The sequence below is a fragment of the Propithecus coquereli genome, unplaced genomic scaffold, assembly GCF_000956105.1.
Source record: "Propithecus coquereli isolate 6110/MARCELLA unplaced genomic scaffold, Pcoq_1.0 Scaffold423, whole genome shotgun sequence".
Classification (NCBI taxonomy): domain Eukaryota; kingdom Metazoa; phylum Chordata; class Mammalia; order Primates; family Indriidae; genus Propithecus; species Propithecus coquereli.
This window is the reverse complement of record NW_012149986.1, coordinates 3,117,232-3,141,005: the sequence shown is the minus strand read 5'-3', so window position 1 is coordinate 3,141,005 and position 23,774 is coordinate 3,117,232. Positions and strand designations below refer to the sequence as shown.

Here is a 23,774-nt window from a genome sequence, read left to right as displayed (position 1 = left end):
ACTGAAGGAAGTTTTGCTTAGGACTCAAAAATGGTCAACGGATAGTAACAGAAATTTGTGTGGCAAGAGGAGCGTGCTCATAGCACACTTTTCAAACAGTATTACTAATATATACCTTTCTTGTTGAGATGTGATAAAAGTTAGGTAGCCGGAAATTCTAAAATAATGTGCTTTGATGATCACCTACACACTAAATTGATATTTCGAGTTTCTGGAAAAGGCCTATGTTCTAAATCCCCTTTGTTTAGACAGTGGCCCGCGCTGGGACTCGTGCCCAGGCAGGCTGCCTGCCGGCAGAGGCGGGCGGCCAGGGGACCCTGCACTCGCTGCTCTCGCCCCTTCCAGATGCCGTGTGGTACCCAGCGCTCGTGTTTACCAGGTACAGGTACGCTTACCGACACCAGTGGATCGGACGTACTTGAGGGAAACAGTGTCCCATGCTGAGCCGCCACACTTTCAGCCAAACCTAAGGAGACAAATATTTTAGCTCACTTTTGCAGCCTACTCAACACAGGGAACTCGGGGCATAGCCTGGGGAGCGCGGGGAGACGACTCCCTCAGGGTCGTCCTTACAGAGTATGTTCTCCTCAACTCTTTCACAGACTTGGAAAACTACTTCCTCCCCTTCTGTGTCCGACAAGCCACTAAACCTCGCGCCGCGGAATGGCGGCCTCGGGCAGGCGACCTAAAGCGCTCAGCCAGGGCTCGGGGTGGGGCTGGGCGGGGCCGCGCGGGAGGCAGGCGGCGGGGGCGGGGCCGCGCGGGAGCGAGGCGGCGGGGGCGGGGCGAGGCCGCAGGTTTGGGTGCCGTGCGCGTGCGCGTGCGCGCGGAGGGTTAGCGACTGGCGGGGGCGGATCGACAGCCGCGGCCCACGCCGTAAACAGACAACATGGCGGCGGCGGTGGCGATGGCACCGGGGGCCTTGGGTACCCTGCAGGCTGGCCGCGCCCGCCTGGTGGCCGTGTGCTCTGCACGGCTCGGCCCGGGATTGAGGCTGCCCGGCTCGTTGGCGGGCCGGCAGGTGGGCCCGGCAATCTGGGCCCAGGGCTGGGCGCCCGCGGCCAGGGGTCCCGCCCCGAAAAGGGGCTACAGCTCTGAGGTGAAGACAGAGGACGAGCTGCGGGTGCGGCACCTGGAAGAGGAGAACCGAGGTGAGGGCCGCGGGGCGGGCGCGGCGCAGGCGGCGGCTGCTCCTCTGGACGGGCCGCAGCGTGCAGCGTCCGCGGGCGGGACGCGGGTCTAGGTCAGGTGGAGTGGCAGAGCCCAGGCCCCCCGCACCCTAATGTGGCCGTTTCCTTATGCACGTATTTCGTGCTTTCGATACCTAAACGTGAATTCCAGCGACTTAGCTATAAAGTGGCCACATTCAGCGCGGAAAACAGAAACGCAGCTTATGCCTTCCTCTGTAGACAAGCCAAGGTCAGTACCTACTCCGGGTATTTAATCTTTGTTTCAGGCTTTATTCTTGCTGTGTAATGGCTTTCTGTCAACTCAGGAATCAGTGGTATAGTTGTAGAAGCTGCAGTGAGAATGCCCTTTATTATAATGAAGAATCTTAAATTTGAAGCTGTTTAGCTGGAACCGTTTTTCTTCTTGTTCATTTTATCTTAGAAAGTTAGTTTTGAGGGATTGTTCTATTTCATCTAAACAATTGAGCGTTTTTTATCTTGCTAAGGTCTGGGGACAAGAATGTGGATGATACTGATCTTGCCCTTTAGCTGCCTACCCCGGGAAGATACTGATGCATTAGCAATACAATACTGAGGGTGGAAGGCTACGGTAGAGGGAGAGATTCGGAGGGATTACTGATGAAGCTCAGTTTATTTCACTTGCAGTGCTGGGAAAATCTAAAGGGATCCGGAAGGATGAAATAGCCGTTTGCTCGAGTTAAGGCACAGGACCAGTCATTTAAATTTGACATGCATTTGTTGAGCACCTATAATCCGTTAAGCAGAAGTGAAAAACCAGTAAGTCATGATTGTTGTCTTAGTATAGTGAAGCAGATCCTGGTGATTATTAGGTTGTGTTAACTTTAAAGGTTTGGTGAGAGCAAAGGACTGTAACACCAGAAAGGTTTCACCATTTGGAAGGGGTTCTGAGGTATTCCTTAATAGGCAATGGATTTTGCCATTAGTGAGGAAAAATAATACTAACTTTACAGAGTTGCTGTGAAGATTAAATGAGATTGTTAACATAAATTGTACATTAAGTATCTAGCCCGTAGTAGGTGCTCAGGAGTATGAGTTACCTCATTCCTTATTTGTTTGTTATTCCAGAGACAAGAGCATGGTCAAAGGCATGGAGATGTGAACATGTGTGGTGTATTTGGGAAATAACATAAGGCAAGTGTGGCTGTAGTGTGGCATGACAAGCAGAATAGTAAGAGATTCAGCCGGAAGCGTAGACTGGCACTGGAGTGATTAGAGCCTGAATGCCACCATCTTTTGGGTAAGCTTAGTCATGCTGGGATTTCAGTTATAATTAGGTGTACCAACGATATGTTAGATACAAAGGGAGTGCAAGTACAACTGTAAGGTGCACCACATTTTGTGTTTTTTGTCTTTATGATTTCAATGAATGCAAATTGCAATGTCTGGAAAGTCTTTAAGTTAGGATCTGAATAGACCAAAATAGGAGATATCAGAGCATAAAAGACAATTTAATAAATTAAGATGTTTTCAGTTTATCTAAAATATAAGAGTCAGCTGTTAGGACGTCATAGTTTCTTAAAATTGACTCAGCCTTCTTTGAGGATTGGCAAGAATGAAGACTCAGGCCTGGCTAACATTGCTTATACTTTGCCTTACTGTTGAACCAACGATGAGTAGTGCAAAGAAAAACATGAGGTCAAGGGTATACTACAGATGAAGGGAGTCTCCCTGGTGCCTTTGTTTCTCATAGTCTAAAATTTGGGTGTTCTAAGCAGCCTTTAAGGAATATGAGAACTCCCCCAGGTCAGAGGAGCACCAAACTGTACTTGCAGCCCTCTAGGTGGATGGGTGGGGGTGGGCAGGTGCCAAATACATCAAGGCTCATCTGTTGTTTGAGCTCCATATTGTAATTCGTCGTGGAGGCTCTGTCGTAGCCAAGTTTCTTTACTGGTTATTTCTTGCATTATTATCTATCCTACTGAGAGTTACAGGGTAGCAGTTCTGGTCATGGCTTACAGAGATCTCTCCTGGCCTCCTGCAACAGTCTCCTTCATAGGTCACCTGGTCTCCAGTCATTCTTCTTCCCCGTTTATTCTTCACATTGCAGCTGGGGTTACCTTTTCTTTTTATAAGGCCAAGAAGCACTTCTGTGCTCAGTTAAAAACCTCTAATGACTCCCCATTGCCTGCAGGGCCTTTCCAACTGTCAAGCTTTCACAGTCCTTCTCGCTGCAGCCATACCTAAGCTTTGTCTTTTCCTGATATTTTCTGTGGGAAACCTGCAGCCTCAAGGCCATATGTGGCCCTCCTGATCCCCAAGTGTGGCCCCTTGACTGAATCCAAATTTTGGATTCAATCAGAAGGCCACACTCAAGGATCTGGAAGGTCACATGTGGCCCCGAGGCCACAGGTTCTCCAGCAGGGGCATCTCCTGAAATGACCTTTCCCCTTCCCCTACCTACCTTCCCAAAGTCTGACAAGCTTCTACACATAATTGTGACCCATTTCAAAGATCATCTTCGTGAACCATATTGAACAATTTCTGGCAGAGATAGAGCAAACAAGCAAATTTGTAGTGCAAGTCATCCTTATACCTGCTCTTTTCTCATCCTCCACATCTAGATTATCAAGTCTTCCTAAATGTCTTTGAAATCTTTCCATGTACTTCTTCATCAGTACCACCCTCGTCTAAGCCAGTCAGTGGACTACCGCAGAGTTCTGCTAGCTCGTCTTCGAATATCTACTTTATTTTCTTTTTTAACAAGTTAATTCCTTTCATATGTTATTCTTGTTTTAAAAGGTATATTTTTGTATATTTTATAGTGTGCAAATTATATCTCAATAAAGATATACATTGAGGTACGTGCAATATATATATATATATAAACATTGAGATAGAATTCAGTACCAAAAAATATAAAATGTGCAAATGTTTTTAGTGTACTCAGAGTTATGCTCTATCCACGTGATCCAAATTTTAGAACATTTTTATCAACCCCAAAATAAACCCTACACTCTTTAGCAGTGACTCCCCACTCTCCTCCCCACCTCCCACCTCCCCACCCTTTGCCATAAAACATTTATCTACTTTCTGTCTCAATAGATTTGTTTACTGTGGGCATTTTTATAAAAGAATTATATAATGTGAGGTTTCTGTGGCTTCTTTCACCTAGCATTGTGTTTTCAAGGTTCATCCTATCACATGTATCAGTACTTCTTCCGATTTTATGGCCAAGTAATACTCTATTGTACGGATATACCACCTTTTGTCTATTCATCATTGATGTACATTTGGTTTGTTTCCATTTATTTGGATATTATGAACAATCCTGCTTAGAACATTCATATGTAAGTTTTTGTGTACATCTTTTTATTTTCACATAGGAGTGGAATTGCTGGGTCGTATGGTAATTCAATGATTAACATTTTGAGGAACTACCAAACTGTTTTCCAAAGTGGTTGCGGCATTTTACATTCCCACCAGCAAGACGTGAGGTCTCCAGTTTCTCCACATCTCAGCCAACGCTTATTATTGTTTGTCATTTTAATTATACCCATCCTAGTGGGTGGGAGGGAGAAACTTACTATTATTTTTGATCTGGATTTCCTTAATGGCTAATGATGTTGAGTTTTGTTTTTTTTAAGATGCTATAAAAGACTTTATTTATTTTAAAGGGGCTAGTACTACAATGGGTTTTTGTTGTAGGAGAGATTGAGACCAGGCCTAACTCCCTCTTGACCATCTTTTCACATGCGTATTGGCCATGTGTATGTATTTGGAAAAATGTCTACTCACATCCTTTGCCCAGTTTTTAATTGGATTGTTTGTCTTTTTATTGTTGAGTTGTGAGAGTTCTTTGTATATTCTGGATACAAGTCCCTCATCAGATGGATGATTTATAAATATTTTCTTTCATTCTCAGGGTTGTCTTTTCACTTTCTTGATGGTGTATTTTCAAGAACTAATGTTTTTAATTTTGATGTAGTCCAGTTTGTTCTTTGTGTTGCTATGCTTTTGGATCATATCTGAGAAACTATTGCCTAACCCGAGTTTACAAAGATTTACACCTATATTTTCGACTGAGTTTTATGGTTTTAGCTCTTACATATGTGACTATCCATTTTTGAGTTAACTGTCAAACGTGGTATGCAGTAAGAGCTCTGACTTCATTCTTTTGCTTGTGGATGTCCAGTTGTTCTAGCACCATTTGTTGAAAAGACTGTTCTTTCACCATTAAGTTGTCTTGGTACCCTTGTTGAGAATAAATTGACCAGAAATATAAGGAATTATTTCTGGACACTCAATTCTATTCCACTGATCTACATATCTATCTGTATCCTACCACACTGATGACTGTAGCCTTATAGTGAGATTTGAAATTGTTTAGCATGAGTCTTCAAACTTTGTTCTTTTTTAAGAGTGTTTTGGCTATTCTGGGACTCTTGCATTACCCTGTAAATTTTAGGATCAGCTTGTGAATTTGTGCAAAAAAGCCAGTTGTGACTTTGGTAGGTATTACATCGAATAGGTAGATCAATTTCAGGAGTATTGCCATCTTAACAATGTTAAGTGTTCCAGTTTATGAACAAGAATTACTTTTCCATTCAACAGTGTTTGCAGTTTTCAGTATAGTTTTACAGATCTTTCACTTCTTTTGTTAAGTTCATCCTAGAGTAGCTTTATCCTTTTTGGATGTTATCATAAATAGCATTGTTTTCTTAATTTCATTTTCAGATTACTCATTGCTAATGTATAGAAGGTACAAAATCAGTTGATTTTTGTATATTGATCTTGTACAACTTTGCTGAACTCGTGTATTTGTCCTAATAGTTTTTAGTCACTTTCTTAGTATTTCCTGTATACAAGATCATGTCATTTGCAAATAAAGATAATTTTACTTCTTTTCCAGTCTGAATGTCTTTTTTATTCCTTTTTCTTGCCCAGTTTTCCCAGTTGGAGTCTCCATTACAGTGTTGAATAAAAGTAGTGAGAGTAAATATTGTTGTCTTATTCCTGATTTTGGGGGAAAAGTATTCAGACTTTGACTGTTAAATATGATGTTAGCGATAGTTTTTTTGTTTTGTAGATGCACTTTGTCAGTTGAGGAAGCTTTTTTCTGTTTGTAGTTTATGCTTTTTCTGAGTCTGTTGAAATGATCATATGATTTTTGTTGTTCAGGCTGTTGATGTGATGGATTACATTAAATGATTTTCAAATAGTGAACCAGCCTTGCATACCTGAAATAAATCCCACTTTGTTGTGATGTATAATTCTTTTTATATATTGTTGGATTTGATTTGCTAATATTTTCTTGAGGATTTTTGTATCTGTATTCATGACACATATCGGTTTTTAGTCTTTCATTCTTGTAATGTTTTTGGCTGGTTTTGGTATAAGGGCTGCATGGAATGAGCTAGGAAGTGTCATTCTGCTTCTGTTTTCTGGAAGAGAATATAAAGAAGAAATAATGTCATTTTTTCTTTGGTATTTTGTTAGAATTTATCTGTGAAGCCATCTGGAGCTGATGCTTTCTGTTTTGGAAGGTTATTAATTATTGGTTCAATTTCTCTAATAGATATAGGCCTATACAGTTCTATTTCTGCTTGTGTGAATTCAGGTAGACTGTATCTTTCAAGGGATTGGTCCGTTTCATCTAAATTTTCAAATTTGTGGGCATAGAGTTATATTATTCCTTTATTATGCTTGTCATGTCCATAGGATTAAGTAGTTATGATCCCATTTTCATTTCTGATATTACTAATTTGTGCTCTTTTTTTCATGATAAGGCTGGCTGGAGGCTTATCAACTTACTGATCTTTTTAAAGAACTGGCTTTTAGCTTTATTGATTTTTTTTGTGTGTGTGTATTGATTTCCTGTTTTTAATTTCATTGATTTCTGCTAATTTTTATTCCCTCCCCACTTACATTGTATTTAATATTTAATTTGCTCTTTTTCTGGTTTCTTAAAGTGGAAGCTTAGATTATTGATTTTTGATCTTCTTAATATACATCCAATGATACACCTTTTCCTCTGAGCACTGCTTTTGTTACATCCCACAAGTTTTGATAAGGGCCTTATTTAATCTCTAAATATTTTGGAATTTTCCAGCTACCTTTTTATTATTGATTTCTAATTTATTTCCATTGTGGTCTGAGCGCATACTTTGTATGATTTCTAGTCTTTTAAATTTGTTGAGGTATATTTTTGTCCCCAAATGTGGTCTGTGTTGGTAAATGTTCCCTATGAACTCCAGAATAATGTGTATTCTGCTGTTGTTGAATAAAGCATTTTATATTCAGTTAGTTCTACCATTTAGTTAGATCTAGTTGATTGATGGTGGTGTTCAGTTCAACTATACCCTTACTGATTTTGTGCTTGTTGGATGTGTCAATTATTGATAGAATGAGTTGAAATTTGCGACTATAGTAGTGGCTTTGCCTGTATCTCCTTGCAGTTCTATCAGTATTTAACTCATATAATTTGATGCTTTGTTGTTAGGTGCACACACATTTAGGATTATTATGTCTTATTGGAGAAATGACCCCTCTTTTATTATGTAATGCCTCTCTTTCACCCTGAGACTATTCCTTGATCTGAAATCAGCTTTCTCTGAAACTAATAAAGCTACTTTAGTGATTTATTAGTATCTTTTAATCAGTCTGTATCTTTATATTTGAAGTGGGTTTCTCATATACAGCATATAGTTGAGTCTTATTTTTTATCCACTTTGATGATCTCTTTTAATTAGTGTATTTAGACCATTTACACTTAGAGTAATTATTGAAATATTAATAGCTGGATTATTATGTACCATATTTGTAACTTTTCTATTCATTGCCTTTGTTCGTTCTTTTTTTGATCTTCTCTTTTTCTGTCTCCTCTTGTTTTAATCAAGCATTTTATGATTCTATTTTCTCACCTCTCTTAGCATATCAATTATACTTCTTTAAAAATTTCCTTTAGTGGTTGCCCTAGTGTTTGCAATATACATTTACAACTAATCAAGTCCACTTGAAAATAACACTACTTCTGGGCAGTGAAAGAATAACACAGTATTTTCAATTTTTCCCTTTTGTCCCCTGTAACATGGCTGTCATTCATTTCCCTTACCTGTAAGCTACAGTTACCTAATACATTTTGACTATTATTTTGAAGAAATTTTTATATTTTGTATCTATTAAGAATTATAAGTCAAAAAGAATCTTGAAATTTCTTTAGTAGGTTTGTTGTTAGTAATAGTATGGTTGTAAAAGTTCTTAATATATTTTGTTTTTATTGTAGGATAGAGCAAATGAGAAAATATATTGTTCTTGGGAACCAGGCTTTTCATTGTGGTGTAAAGGGGAAAGTACAGATACGGAATGAGAGAAGGTGAGAAAGAATGCTGTTATGTTGCATTTGAATTGGGGCTATCAGGATGAATTTATGATTCTAATACATCTGAAAACCATAAGTATATTATAATATACATTTCCTATTAATAGTTCTGTGTGTTGAAAGCATCTAAAAGCAGTGATACCACAGTAGCAGGGAACATATCTAATGCCCGGATCTTGGTTTCTGCATACTGTTCCCTGACCGAAAGAAGCCAGGGCTCTTTGGAGGTATTATTGATTTCAGCTCTAGAACAGGAGGAACCTGGAATATCTTTTTGGGTCAGAAAGCAAGGAAGTGCTCAAATACTAAAGGGAATATATAAGAAGGACACAGAAACAGGCTTGCAAAGGCTCCTCCTGGCCATAGGGTAATCTGAATATTGCAAAGTATAAGGATAGTTATGGATCATAGCACATTGTATAAAGAATTTATAGTGATACTTAGGGAGGGGAGAACTTGTTTTTATAGAAGAATGGTAGTAGAAATGATAGGAAATTGCCATTTTGGAACTACCAATGTAATAATAAAGGAATTATCATAGCAATGTGAGGTATGGATCCTTTATCTTTTTCCAGTGGGTACCCAGTTATTCCAGCATCATGTATTCATCTTTACCCCACTGATTTGAAATGCCATTTTTATCATAAAAATTTCCTTCTGGACAGTCTATTTTATGATGTCTCTATATATCATGCTTCTAACATTATTATAATTATTAAAAGTGCTGTGTTGTGTTTTAATACACGATAGGGCTAGTTCCTCCCTCCTTCACCAATGCTCTTTTTTCATTGTTTTCTTGGCTCTTCCTGCGTTGTTATTTTTCCCCATAAATTTTAGAATGTTCATGTCTAGTTTCAAAATTGGGATTTTGTTGGATTTATAAATCAGGGGAATATTTATACTGTTTTTTTTTTTGTGTCAGATCATGGTATGTGTTTCCATTTGTTCAGTTTTACTTTTTTTGTGTTTTTTTAGGAGCGTTTTATAAAGTATCTGACAGTCGGATTTGCACATTTTTTTTTTAAGCAAAAGTGTCAACATTTCCATTTTTTTTTTCTTTTTCTCAAAACAGTTACTGTAGATTGCCTAAAGGCTGGCCCCTCCATCGGAGGCTATACCTCTTTACTTTGGTATATTGGCCACAGGGTTTCACTTCTGACAATTTTAGTGAGGTGTGAGTTGTTAGAGGCACTTCATAGGGTCCCTTCCACTTCTCTGATTTCAACTGGGGCAGGGAACTCAAAGAGGCAAATTCATGTATGGTGGTTAGCACCTTGCCCTCATTTGAGATATTGTTTTACTCTATTTTCTTTTACTCATAGTTATATTACCATACTTACCTTGGGGTGCTAGGAAGGGTCTCTCATAAACTATTTCTTAGGGGCTTAACTTATTCTAGAGGGCTGATGCTAGAGGGCTACCCTTATCCAGAGGAGGGCAAGCAGCAATATCTTATCCTACTTTAGATGGACTTCCCTGTATCGATTCCAGGAAGCATGCAATTTCTATTCTGGCTGTAGGGCTTTGTTTACTTGCTGGGTTACCTTTGCTACAAAGGGGACGGTCTATTATCACTCTCGCAAAATGTCCGGGGCTCCATGGAGTGTGCTTCTGGGTCCTGTTGGCAATGGGGTGTCTGTTGACGTCCTCACTGTAGGAGGAGGAGCTGCCGAAATGTCTCCATAGTTGTCTGTCCATGGCCTCCATCACCAGTGTGGTGTTCTCCATTTGCTTGGACTCTTTCCTTGGACTGTTGCTGCCTGTCATCCCGTTGTTCTCTGAGGCCTGTTCCCATACACATGCAGGAACTCGGCACTGGCCCTGTGAGCTCCTGGTAGGAGCCCATCTCAGAGTGGGTTCCTCCAGAAGGATTCTGGTAACCTTAGATGCTCCTTTCTTTCCTCCAGGTAGGACAAGCCTCTACACGGCCTCAAATGGTATCCACCAATACAAGCCTAGGCATCTGAGTGAAATCATCAAAAGGCTGGATCCCCACATGTTGGGCTCCCTTTGTAGTGGATCGCCTTTCTGTCCTTGGGCTGCCCCAAGCACGTAAACGGTTAGTTGTAAATGGGGTTCTCTCAAATGAGGTCCCACCAGTCCATCAAGTCATCATGCTCCCAATGTGTATATTCATGTAGGTACCTCATAAGAGGCTGAAGCAAAGCTTTGGGTGAAAGACGAGTCTATGAGAATTCTGTGTCCATTTAGCTGTGTCATCCCAAATGTTAGAGCTGCAGTCTTTAGTTTTTAAGGCCGTCTAAATCTAGCTGGGGTCTCAAGGCCCCGAGGAACAGATCACTCCAGCGGCCTCCTTAGCAGCTCTGTCAGTGGCCTGACTTCTTTCTGCCATGCTGGTCACCTGCTTGGGCTCAGCCATGGCCTGTATCGAGGCCATTATTTCAGTGGCATACTTAATATTCTTATTTCCTGCTGTCAGGAGACCTCTTTTCTTTCAAATGGCACCATGAGCATGCACGATCATAAAAACATATTTACAGTCCGTATAAATGTTTACCTTTTTCCTATTGGTAACTGCAACTCAGCTTCCTGGGCTGAAGTCCCAGGTGGCAGTGCCACTGCCACCATCACCACACGTCCAGCCCCTCGTCCATAAAGCTGCTCCCGTCATTAAAGGAAGATCTCATTCTTACTCTGGCATGGGCTGATGTCACAGATCCATCCTGTCAGAATACACAGCCTGCAGGACCTCTAAACAGTCGTGTTGTAAAGGCTCATTCTCTTTGGCTGGCAAAGGGTGGCAGGATTGAGAATAGACACAACTCGCAGGTAGCTGTTACTGCCTGGAGGCAAAGAGGCCATCCTCTCACAATATTGTCCAGTGGCTTTGACATGCCTGCCATTGGCCATAGGATGCCTCTCAGCATCCATACTAAGACTCCAAGGCTCATTCCTCGTTTTTCTCTGTATAAGGGCTTTACCATCAGTCTGAAGTCTGGGATCCAGATGCCATTTCTAGGAACCCCAGAGAAGCTAATACAAGTTTACAAATCTGTCTGATTGCGGGTTCTGCAAGTCCCCTGCTAAGCTTCTATCAAACAGAGCGGGAGAGCCCTTTTAAACCCAGGAGGCAACACAGTCCCAGGTTCCTGCCATTAAACGTAACTGAGTACCGGTCAAGTGTCTCAGCTGCTTGCCTGTGCTGCCTCACTGCTGCCTGGCCTCTCCCTCACTGCTCCCTGTCTGGCCGGGCGCAGCTGGTGCCGGAGTCCAGGCTGTGGCCAGGGAAAGGGGCCCCCCACTGGACCACTTCTGTCCACATTGTTTGGCACCAACTGAATCCTCACTGTCAATTTTTCCCAGGGCTCCTGTTGGGGATATTTGGAGGCAGGGGGCTCTGACCCTCTCCTTCGCCATCTGAGTCCTGGCCTTAGAAAAATTTTTCTCTCCTGGGGGCGTCTTGCTATCTGGAGGCTTTTGCAACTTTTGGGCAATGTTCCTTTGAAAGTCCTCCTCCTTTACAAAATGTCAGTCTAGGGTGGCTTTTTTGCCCATTCCTTTTGACTGTCTCAAAGGACCCTGCTGGTGGTTCTTGCACATTCAAGCAAATTGCCAGCCCTGGCTATGGGTTCCCTCTGGCCCAGATCGAGGTTGCTGCTGGGAGAGACCATTGTGAACCCTGAGCCATAATTTCCTGGGCATGGGATTGAAGAGTTAGTTCAGGCAGCACTCACCCTGGCCCCTCCCATGGTGCCAGGATGGACGCAGAGGCAGGTGTTCCTTCCCCTTTGCAGCATCTGCTTGGCAGTGGGCCGCGTGTGCCCTGGTCCTCCCTCCAGTCAGGTCCGCCCCTGCGCTGTGGCCCTGTGCAGTGCCTTGCCTAGCCGGCTTTAGAGGTTCCAGCGGTGGCAGGAGGACCTCATTTATCAAAAATTATACAAACAGATCATTTTGTGTACTATAAACAATGAGTTTATCTCAAGTAGAGAACTTGAGACTCAACATTTTAACTCTATAGTGGCAGGTCAAGCATTTAAGCTCTGAATTTTAACACATTAACTGCCCTGTGAATTGTACTTGACTCATGCTAGTTTTGAGCCTGGGGCCTTGTGAAGCATACATAACTCACTCATGTCTCTTCACCTTGGGAGCTGTGTGAACTATTTTTCAAGTTGCACATAACTCATGCATAGAAAACAAAAACACATTTTTCATTATATTAGAAAGGATCGTTTGGTTTTTGAAGTTCTTATTCTATTTTTGCAATAAAACACCGTGGCCCCAAGGAAAAACATTTTTTTTTTCTAGTGTGTGACACACTAGAAATAACTCACAAAGACTGTGACTTTTAACACAGTCAATGTGTTAAAAGAACCAACAGCTCAGAATAAACCACGGACCATCAGCCACCACTTTTCCTCATACTCCATACAAGCTGTACCAATCACCACTTTTCCTCACCTTCCAGACAAGTGGTATCACAATAATCTTTAGACATAGGTACAAAAACTCACCAGACAAAAACTCACAAACAGTCAAACACAAACAATATAGGGAATTTCCAACACAATCTAAAATGCCAAGGCCTATCAGTCAAATGGGAATTTTCATTTATTGGCTGCTTCTCCTATTGGCTGCTTCTCCTCACACTCCAGCACGTACATTGGATTATAATAGCACCATTCTTTTTATACATAAGTTTGTAGCTATAAGTTAACCATTCAGCCAAAGTTTTTCCCAAGGGACTTCGAGATGGAGCTTCCTATATAAACAAAACTTTACAAACAAACAAATCAGTATGGGGAATCCTCAACACAGAATGCCATGGCCAACCAAATGGGAAACACAAACTGAGAACTGAATTCTCAACCGAAAATCAGCGTCTCCTAATCCAAAAGGGGACAAACTGAGAACCAAATTCTCTCAGATGAAAGAACCAACATCTCCCAATCCCCCCGGTTCCCTGGGAACCACAAATGAGCTCAGTCCAAACCAAGTTCCCTAGTTCCACTCAACCTCTTGACTTCCAATCCCAAACTGGCATCTCAAAACAAATCCAACAGGGAGGTCTGAAAACTGCCCCCCATATGGGTGGAAACAAGCTTTTTACAAATGGCTATGGCTTTCGCAATGCTTCCCAAATCTGTTTCCTTTTCCTCACCTCGGTTCAGGTGCGGGGAGTGGTGTCTACTTCTGGGAGACAGACGGCAGTTTCTCGGAGCTGAAACAGGCTCCAGCAGCTGCTGGGGCCATCCCTTGCTCTCTCACCTTGAAAAACCCAGGAAGACCCGCGGCTTTGACCTGAGGCTGCTCCTTGCCTCTTACAGCAGTCATGGGGTGTCATTCCACTGGGGCTCGGTTGGGGCCCACGCAGGGACATCAGCTTCTGTTACTGAAAGCTCGACACTTATCCCTGAGGCTGAATCAGAAGAACAAGGACAAGTGGTTTGAGGAGAAGAAAAAAAGGAGTTTATTAATTTGCTGGCAAATTAAGAGGTTGACAGACTCCTGTCTCAAAGTACCAACACCCGCAGATTTCCTGTTAAAGAGTATCTTTTGGTTATCCTCCCTGTTTGCCTCCTTTCTGGTTGTTAATAAAAATGGGATGTTTTCTCCCAATATATTTTCTAAGTGGCTGTCTTTTTACCTTTCTTTCTTTTTTTTAATGAAGTCTATTATTTCTGGATATATATATTTTTAAATTTTTTATTTATTAATTGACACATTGTAATTATACGTATTTATGGGGTAAAATTTGATGTTTTGATACATGTCTGTGTTGTATAATGATCCATTCAGGGCAGTTGTATCCATCACCTCGTGCATTTGTCATTTCTTTTTGGTGAGAACTTTCAAAAGCCTCTCTTCTAGTTGTTTTGTAACGTGATATTTTACTGTTAACCATAGTAGCCCTATTATGCAATAGAATACCAGAATTTATTCCTCCTATCTAACTAACTTTGTACCTGTTGACCAACCTCTCCCTGTCCTCTCCTCCCCCCTCTTCTATCTCTTCCCCAGTCTCTGGTACCCACACTTCTACTTTGTGGTTCTATGATACCAACTTTTTGTTGTTTGTTTCTGGATGTATTAATTTCATGTCTCTTAATGCTTTTTTTTTAAAAGAATTGATTCTTGGGTTTTCTAGGTTTACAATCATCACATTTTAATGAATTTCTAACTTGTTTCTAAGATTTGGCTGTTAAGAAATTGCTACAATTCTTGTGCATGTTTTATTGTGTTTGTGTGAAGGAATTTCAGTTTATTTTTCAGTGTAGGTTGTTACTACTTTTGTAGCATTTTCAAGAGCATGGATTATATATGTGGTTTATCAAGAGTATTCTTTCTGTTAGTGGTTTTCAATAGTTTATTATCTGTAATTTATTAGTAATAAGTTATTGAAGTTTGCACAATTTTTAAAAGTAAAAATATTATACTTACTCGTGGTAAAAATTAAATAAAAAGCATTACAGTAAGGTGCCGCACCTTCGCTTTCAGGCCTTTTCATCAAAATTAAGGACTTTTAAAACATTTCTTAAGTCCTTACTGTGAATTACAATTTTATTTACTGTCTTACTGATTTGTGTTACCTGCATTATTATTTTTGTAGACAGTCTCTGTACTCCTTTTGATCTAAGATGAGAGAATATTTGCTGTTCTGTCTTCCAGTTTGTCCTTTATAGCGTTAGTTATGTCATCAAAGTTTATGATAGTGACATTTTGTTCTATCACAGTTGCTAAGTACCTTATCTATAAATTGAATGTAAGCAGTGTTTCTACTATTATTGATGACAGTTATATTGATACTACCTTCAGTATATTTTAGGAATCAGTCTACTTCCCATCTTCACTACTATTATACAATCTGAAACCTGTGTACTCTCGTCTCTCATATGGACCTCTGTAGTAACTTTGTGATTGGTCTTCCCAGGTATACTTCCTCCCCTTTTTTGTAAATTGAGATGAAATTCACATAGTGCAAAAATTACCATTTTAACCTTTTTAAGTGTACAATTCAGTCCTTTTTAGTTTATTCACTGTGTTGTACAGCCACTACCACTAATTCCAGAACACTATCATTCATTACTTCCAGAGCAAACCCCAGAATAAACCCCTTAATCTGTCGCTGCTCATTCCCTTTTGCCCCGTGGCCTCTGGAAACCATTAACCTACTTTCTGTCTTTATTAATTTGCCTAGATATTTCATAGAAATGGAATCATATAATATGTGGCTTTTTGTGTCTGACTTCTTTTGTTGAGCAAAATATTTTCAGGGTTGTCCATGTTAATAGTGTATATCAGTACTTCATTCCTTTTTATGGCTGAATAATATTTCATTGTATGGATAGACCCATTTTGTTTGTTTCTACTTTTTGGATATTATGAATAATGCTTTTGCTTATTTGTGTACAATTATTTATTTAAATATATGTCATACAGTAATTTGTTTTACTTTTTGGGGAACCAGCAAACTGTTTTCCACAGTGGCTGTGCCCTTTTACATTTTTGTTAGCAATCTAGGACTCTCATTTCTTTCATTCTTGCCAACACTCTTTTCTTTTTTTCTCTAAAAATTATTATAGCCATGCTAGTGGATGTGAAGTGATACCTCATTGTGGTTTTGACTTGCATTTCCCTTATGACTAATGATGCGCATCATTTTATGTGCTCATTAGCCATATCTTCTTTGGAGAAATGTTTATTCAAACTCTTTGCTCTTTTTTTAGTTTGAGTTTTTGTCTTTTTGTTGTGAGTTGTAAGAATTCTCTGTATAATCTGGATATTATCTTCATATCAGATGTATCATTGCAAATATTCTCTCCTATTCTGTGGGTTGTCTTTTTAGTTTCTTGATAATTTTGATGAAGTCTGATTTATCTGTTTTTCTTTTTTTGGTTGTGCTTTTGGTGTCTTATTTGAGAATCTGTTGCCTAATCCAAGGTTGTGGAGATTTATGCCTATGTTTCTGTCTAACAGTTTTATAATTTTAACTCTTACATTTGTGTCTTTGATCTATTTTTAGTTAATTTTGTATATGGTGTTAGGAAGGGGTTCAACTCCATTCTTTCATGTGTGAATGTCTAGTGTCCCATCACCATTTGTTGAAAAAACTATTCTATTACCATTGAATTGTCTTGATATCTTTGTCAAAAGACCAATTGACCATAAATTGTAAGGGTCTATTTCAGGACTCTCAATTTGATTCCATTGATCTATATGTCTGTCCTTATACCGAAACCACACTTCTATAGTAAGTTTTTAAATTAGGAAATGTGAGTCTTCCAATTTAGTTCTTTTTCAAAATTGTTTTTTGCTATTCTGGGTCCCTTGCTTATCAGCTTGTCCATTTCTGCAAAAAAAACAGTAGGAATTTTGACAGCATGTATAGATAAGTTTGGATAGTACTTTTTATTACCTTAATATTAAATCTTCCATGAACGTGGGATGTCTGTTTATTTAGGTTGTCTTTAATTTCTTTCAGTGTGTTTTATATTAATAGTTTTCAGAATACAGTCCTGAACTTTCTTGATTAAATTTATTCCTAAATATTCTAGTCTTGGAAAATTGGCTGCTTTTTCATTATGTAATGTCCTTCTTTATCCCTGGTAACTTTCCTTGATCTGAAGTCTGCTGTGTCTGAAATCAATATAGCTACTTCTGCTTTCTTTTGATTAATGTTAGCGTGATGTATCTTTCTCTAAACATTTCTGATCTGTATGCATGTTAAATATTTAAAGTGTATATGATATTGTGAAATATGTATTTAGTCTTCGACCCATTTCCTGTCATAACTCCTAAAGTCCTCAGAATCTCTAAAGTGTTGTCTTTTTGTATGCTACTGATTAACTGATGACTGGCAGCCCCTAGGTATTTTCAGAGTGGGGACTGGTCCCCAGAAAGACCAACACAGGATTAGAGGGTTGGGACATCCAGCCCTACCCCGCAATGTCCAGGGAAGGGAGAGGGCCTGAAGGTTAAGTTGATCACCAGTGGTCAGTGGTTTAATCAATCATGCCTGTATAATGAAGCCTCCATAAAAACCCGAAAGGACAGGGTTTGGAGAGCTGCTTCTGGAAAGTTGAGCATGTGGAGGTTCCTGGAGGGTGGCATGCCAAGAGAGGAAGCTTCATTCCCCTTCCCCATAGCTCGTCCTATGCATCTCTTCATCTGTATCCTTTGTAATTATCCTTTATAATAAACCAGAATATGTGTTTCCCTGAGTTCTGTGAGCTGCTCCAGCAGATTAATCAAACTCAAAAGGGGGACATGGGAAACCCAGTTTGAAGCTAATTGGTAAGAAGTTCTGGAAGCCTGGCCTTGGGGACTGGTGGGGTGGAGGTGGGAAGCAGAGGAGGAGGAAGCTTTGAGGAATGAGCCCTCCTGTGGGAGCTGACACTATTTCCAGTTAGGTAGTGTCAGAATTGAATTAGAGGACACCCAGCCAGTGTCTGCTGCAGAATTGATCGCTTGTTGTTGGTAGGGAGAAACCCCCGACATTTGGTCACTTAAGTCTTGTGTGTTGATTGTTGTTGAGTGAGGGAAAAGGAAAAAACTCCAAACTCCTTCAGTTTGTGTTTTGTTTTGTTTTTTTCCACTGACACAGAGTTTTTTTGTAGACAACATATAGTTGGGTCTTTGTTTCTTGATCCACTGTGGCAATCTCTGTCTTCATTGACGTTCAAAGTGTTGTTGATTCAGATGGTTATGGCTAATATTCATTCACATTGAATATGGTCGGGTTAGTATCTCACATATTTTTTACTGTTATTTATCTGTTGCCCTTGTTCTTTTTTCCTGTTTTTGTCTTGCACTCTTTCTCTGCCTTTTGCGATTTTAATTGAACACTTTACATGATTTCAATTTTCTCTTTTAGTGGCATATCAGCTGCATTTCTTTTTTTTACCCTTTTTAGTGGTTGCCCTAGAGTTTATAGTATGCATTTACAGCTAATCCAAATCTACTTTCAAATAACACTATCCCATTTCAGGGTAGTGTGAGTACCTTATAATAACAAAATATTTCTAATTCCTTCCTCCATTTCACTTGTATGTAAACACACATAATTGAATGCATTGTTCCTATTATTATTTTGAACAAATTGTTATATGTTAGAGCAATTAAGAGTAAGAAAAATAAAAGTTTTTATTTTACCTTCACTGAGTCCTCAGAAGCTCTTCCTTTCTTTATGTAGATCTGAGTTACGGATCTACTTAATTTCCCTTCTTCCTAAAGAATATCTTCTAACAGTTCTTGTAGGACAGGCCTACTGGCAACAAATTCCCTCAGTTTTTGTTTATTTTGATATAGAATGATGTTTAAGACTGAATTAAAAAAAAAGTGTATGAACCTATTTATGGAGAACAGCACCAGAAGAAAATGTGATTTATTTATGTAAAGTAGCAACAATCCAAACTGGTAGTATATAACTCTACTTCCATATGTAAATATATATGAAACATTTTCTTGGAGGTTACATATCTACAGATAACTATGGCTGTGTCTGGGGAATGGGATGAGATGGGTCCAGGGAGGAGAATTTGTAACTTTGGGTGTATAATTTCAATTTTATACAAGCAAAATGTATTCATTTTTTGTTCTGTTTTAAGTTTTAGCCAAAGTTGCTACATTCATCTTTCAGTTGTATAAACTTTATAGAGCAGGGTTAATGTTGCATTGTGAACTTGTTACACACCAAAGATTTTTATGTGTTTTGTAAAAAGGCAGGAAAAGTCTAGAATTAAAATAGGAATTCAAGGTTGGCATTTGAATGCTTAAGCTTTTCTGAGTTTGGATAAACTTGTTTTGTCAAGGCTATGTGAGGGGGTGCATGATAATTTGAGTTCTTGAGAAGCTGTTGAATTGTGACATAAAATGGGAGAATTACAAAACAAGAAATTTTAGGTTTTGCTGAATAAAGCTGTTTTATTCCATTTTGCAATATCAGAAGCCTACTTACACATTTGATGGTGCATTTGTTAGGTATTGGATGACTCATTTTAGATTGCAGAGCTAATTTCCACCTCTTTGAGGTGGAAGTACCCAAAACATGAGACCTCAAATATGGGACCAAAAGTGCTGGTGGAAGCATTTTGATGGCACTTTAAACTTCAGTAATGATGTCAGAAGTATCATATGTAGCAGAAATTATGGTAATATTCAGTATTTACTGCATCAGAAGTATTCATGCTATAATAGAAGGGATGATAACAGTTGGGTACTTGAATTGTAAACTTAATATGTATTACATTATTTGATCCTTACCCAGTCCTGGAGAGTTTGGAACTGTTAGTATCTTAAGAGAGTAAGAAACTGAGGATCAGACAGGTTAAGTAACTTACCCAAGGTCAAATAGCTAGTAAGTGGCCACTGGGATTTCTACACCAGCAGTCGGACTTCAAGCCTACATTCTTAGCTTCTACCCTGAGAGTTGATACCAACTTGGATATCTCAAAGGTACTTCAGATTCACTGTAGTTAAAGATGGCAATCATGAGCTTTACCTCCCTCCACCCTCACCTTGGTGTTTTTTAATGGCTTTGTCTCGTTAAATGTCAATCTCTTTCCATCCAATTGCTGAAGCCAGAAACCTGGCAGATATTCCTTAACACCTCCTTCTAGTTCAATCAATTCTCAATCTAGTCATCACTAACTCATTTTAGATTTTGAATAGCTCTTGAGTCCTTTCCCTGTCCTTTATTTCTACCACTGCCAGTCTCAGCCACACCTAGTATCTCCTGACTGGACTACAGCCCCCTTGAAGTCTGCACCCCTATCCACTTCTGGTGTGATCTCCAAGTACAGAAACTGTCCCCTCCCTCCCTGTTTTCTTATGTGTGTGTTTATACCTACTTAAACTCCTTAAGCAGTTACTCCTATTCTTAGGATAAAGACCACACTTTTTAGCAGGGCCTGTAACGCCATTCTCTCTGGCCTGTGTTGACCTGCCACTCTCATTGGTCACTTTTCTCCTCCTCCTGGGTGACAGGACCTTCAGTGGGACCATGACTGATTTATGCTTTCTCCCATGTTTCCTCTGCCTGGAATTCAGCCCCCTCACATTTCCACCTTAACTCCTGCTCATCCTTACAGTCTCATCTGAAATAACACTGTCTTGCGTAAGCTTTCTCCAACCAACTTCCCTTGCCCCCAGACCATATCAATTCTGGTTACAAGTTACTGTAGTACCATTTAAAAAGCATTTTAAATTGCACCTTTTTATAATTATTAATGTTTGTCTTTCCTTCTTAGACTCTAGTTCCTTGAGGGCTGAGCACCATAGTGTGTACACCATATGTTTGAATGAGCGAGCACATCTAGTCTTTGCTCCCTGATTTTCTTCATGAGGAAACTGAAGCTTGAACAGTGTAGCACAGTTCTCTCCAAGCGTGGGGTTAGATTGCCACTTACCAGCTGAAAGTAGTTACTTCATCTCTCCAAATTCAGTTTATCTGTTAACTGAGGATAAAAATAATGTGGACTTCTTGGGTGATTCTGACGGTGACATGAACTAACACACATAAGCCACCAGCAGCAGTGCCTGAGGCACACTAAAGGGCTCAGTCGTGGTAGCTGTTGTCATTAGTATTTGGGACCCATCCAAGGTCATTTGGCTACTTTATGTGGAGCCTGTCAGATACCAAGTGCTCTTTCATGCTTTTCTCCATATCGAGAGCATTTGGCATTCTTGCACATTTATTCTTCTGTAAGCTGAAGTTCATCTTTGTGCCTTCTTTTAAAATGGGCTTGCACAGTTTCTTGCACTGAGAAGGCATGTGTACATTTTGTTGTCTTCAGTTTAACCCAATTACAAATGAGAACCATACCCACTTCCAACCCAGTGGAAGGCATTCCTAATACATGATACAATGAAAATTTGTGTTTACTCAGGGAACAAGATTATGAGTATAAGCTCTATAGAACTTTGAATATCAAATCAAGGTCTTGAATTCAGATATTTTGAAATGAATAATTAAAGGATTTTAAGTAGGGGTGAATTCTGTGTGTAGAAAATTGTTTTCAATTGGAAATTGTTGGCAATTGGAATGGGAGGCTGGGCTTAGGTGATGGTCTGTGATAAAACGGGGCAGTGAGGAGGGAGAACTGGGTTTTGTGGGAGAGATAATGAACTTTATTTTATATTGATTGAGTTGGAATTACTTGTTGGACTTCTAAATGGAAGTGCCCTCAGGTTAGGTGATTGGGATAGAAGTCAGGAGAGAAGCCTGGGATGGAAAACTATGTAGTATGACAAAGGAATAAGTGAGATGTTAACAGCCGCAATAGTAGCAAAAAGCAGAAGACACAATACTTGCATGTGACAAGTTTCGTTAGCTATTCTGTATATACTTGAAGATAACGAAACCAGCCTTTAAATAGTATTTTGTAATTCATAATTTTTACTAATAAGTATGTGGCCTTCCCTTTGGTTCGTCTGATTTAGTGGTGTAAAATTTACCAAAATGTTGTAAATTACCTTGGTGGTGCTTAAGAAGAGATAACTTGAAGGGAACCTGAGGTCATGGGGTTCTTTTCCCCTAAAAAGGCTGAAGAAAAGCAATGGATATTAAGCACTAGGTTAACTTTATAAATGTTATAAATACCATATTCTTTAAAAATGTGCTTATCTTGAAAAGGAAGCTAAACATGAGAATAAGGGTACAGTTCTTGCAGTGAACCTCAACAAGGCAGTAGATTTAAGTTCCAAGTTAGCGAGACGTGTGTTGTGGAGTCTGTTCTCTGAATATCTCACTAACATAAGTGCTTGTGCTTTTTCCTCTGCTCCCCCCTACCCCCAACTAGGAATTGTGGTTCTTGGAATAGACAGAGCTTATGGCAAAAATTCACTCAGTAAAAATCTTATAAAGATGGTGAGTGTAAAGATTAAACTGTTTACTTCTACTATTGAGATACAGTCTTGACATCAGTCTGAAAATGATTTTTTCTCTTTTTCCTCCTTACCCTTCCTGTTTCTGTTCAGCTATCAAAAGCTGTGGATGCTTTAAAATCTGATAAGAAAGTACGGACCGTAATAATCAGGAGTGAAGTCCCAGGGATATTCTGTGCTGGTAAGTGAATAAATTTTATTATCAAATTAAAACTCCCAGAGTGCTAGGATTACTGATGTGCACCGCTGTGGTTGGCTCCCTAATAGTTCTTATAAGGGTTTTACATATATTTTGAATTCTTCTTTCTTAATATGAAAAACTTATACCAAGGGAATCAGGATTCTTACATCTGTAACTTTAAGGACCAGATGAACATAGTCTTGAGGCAAATATGTATGTATTTAACACCACGACTGATGGCCGAGAGGTCCCCTGGGGACTACGGGTGGCTTACTGGGATGATGCAGAGTCATTTTAGGGCTTTTAAGAAAGGTTCAATTTTATGACTCTTCGAGGAGTAATGATGATGTGAAGGCAGAATAACACTTTAAAAATGAGTGTTAATGATCATTCTGGCATTATTGTCTTTCTACTGGCAATGTGTGTTGTAATTATTACACTATAGTTACTGGTAGAATTTTTTTTTTTTTTTGAGACAGAGTCTCACTGTGTTGCCCCGGCTAGAGTGCCGTGGCGTCAGCCTAGCTCACAGCAACCTCGTACTCCTGGGCTCAAACGATCCTCCTGCCTCAGCCTCCTGAGTAGCTGGGACTACAGGCATGCGCGACCATGCCTGGCTAATTTTTCTCTATATATTTTTAGTTGTCTAGCTAATTTCTTTGTATTTTTTTAGTAGAGACAGGGTCTTGCTCTTGCAAGGCTTGTCTGGAACTCCTGAGCTGAAATGATCCACCTGCCTCGGCCTCCCAGAGTGCTAGGATTACAGGTGTGAGCCACCGCGCCCGGCCAGAATTTTTTTTTACCTATTTTGTGCCCATTCTTTCTGCATCTCTATGTTAGTAATATGCTTTGAAAAAGGCTTGAATGCTTTAGTACACTTTGTAACTGTTACAGGTTGCCTTTTTGGGGACATACTAAATAATGTACTAGATGCTGTTTATCAGAATAACAAATTAGCCTTGAATACTTTTTTCTAAGTTAATCAAATCTGTTTTCTTTGCTTTATGTGCTTTTAAACTTTTTTTTTCTTTTATTTCAGCATAATATGGGGGTACAGATGTTTAGGTTACGTATGTTGCCCTTGGTCCCCCCCGCCCCAAGGCCGAGTTTCAAATATGTCCATCCTTCCGGAAGTGCGCATTGCACTCCTTGTGTATACAAATACCCGTCCCCTCCTCCCTCCTCCCCCTCCCCCCTGCCCGACATCCAATAGATGTTA

General features: G+C 39.8%; 1 protein-coding gene across 1 annotated transcript in view; it reads left to right on the top strand.

Annotated features, from left to right (window-relative positions):
* Nucleotides 1-813: 813 nt before the first annotated feature.
* The window catches only part of AUH (AU RNA binding protein/enoyl-CoA hydratase), a 187,223-nt gene continuing 164,262 nt past the window's right edge, over nucleotides 814-23,774 (top strand). Inside the window, exons 1-3 of the mRNA XM_012653576.1 lie at nucleotides 814-1,151; nucleotides 22,290-22,357; nucleotides 22,468-22,555. Coding sequence (XP_012509030.1) covers nucleotides 890-1,151; nucleotides 22,290-22,357; nucleotides 22,468-22,555 — 418 coding nt within the window. The 5' untranslated portion in view covers nucleotides 814-889. The remainder of the gene's footprint in view (nucleotides 1,152-22,289; nucleotides 22,358-22,467; nucleotides 22,556-23,774) is intronic.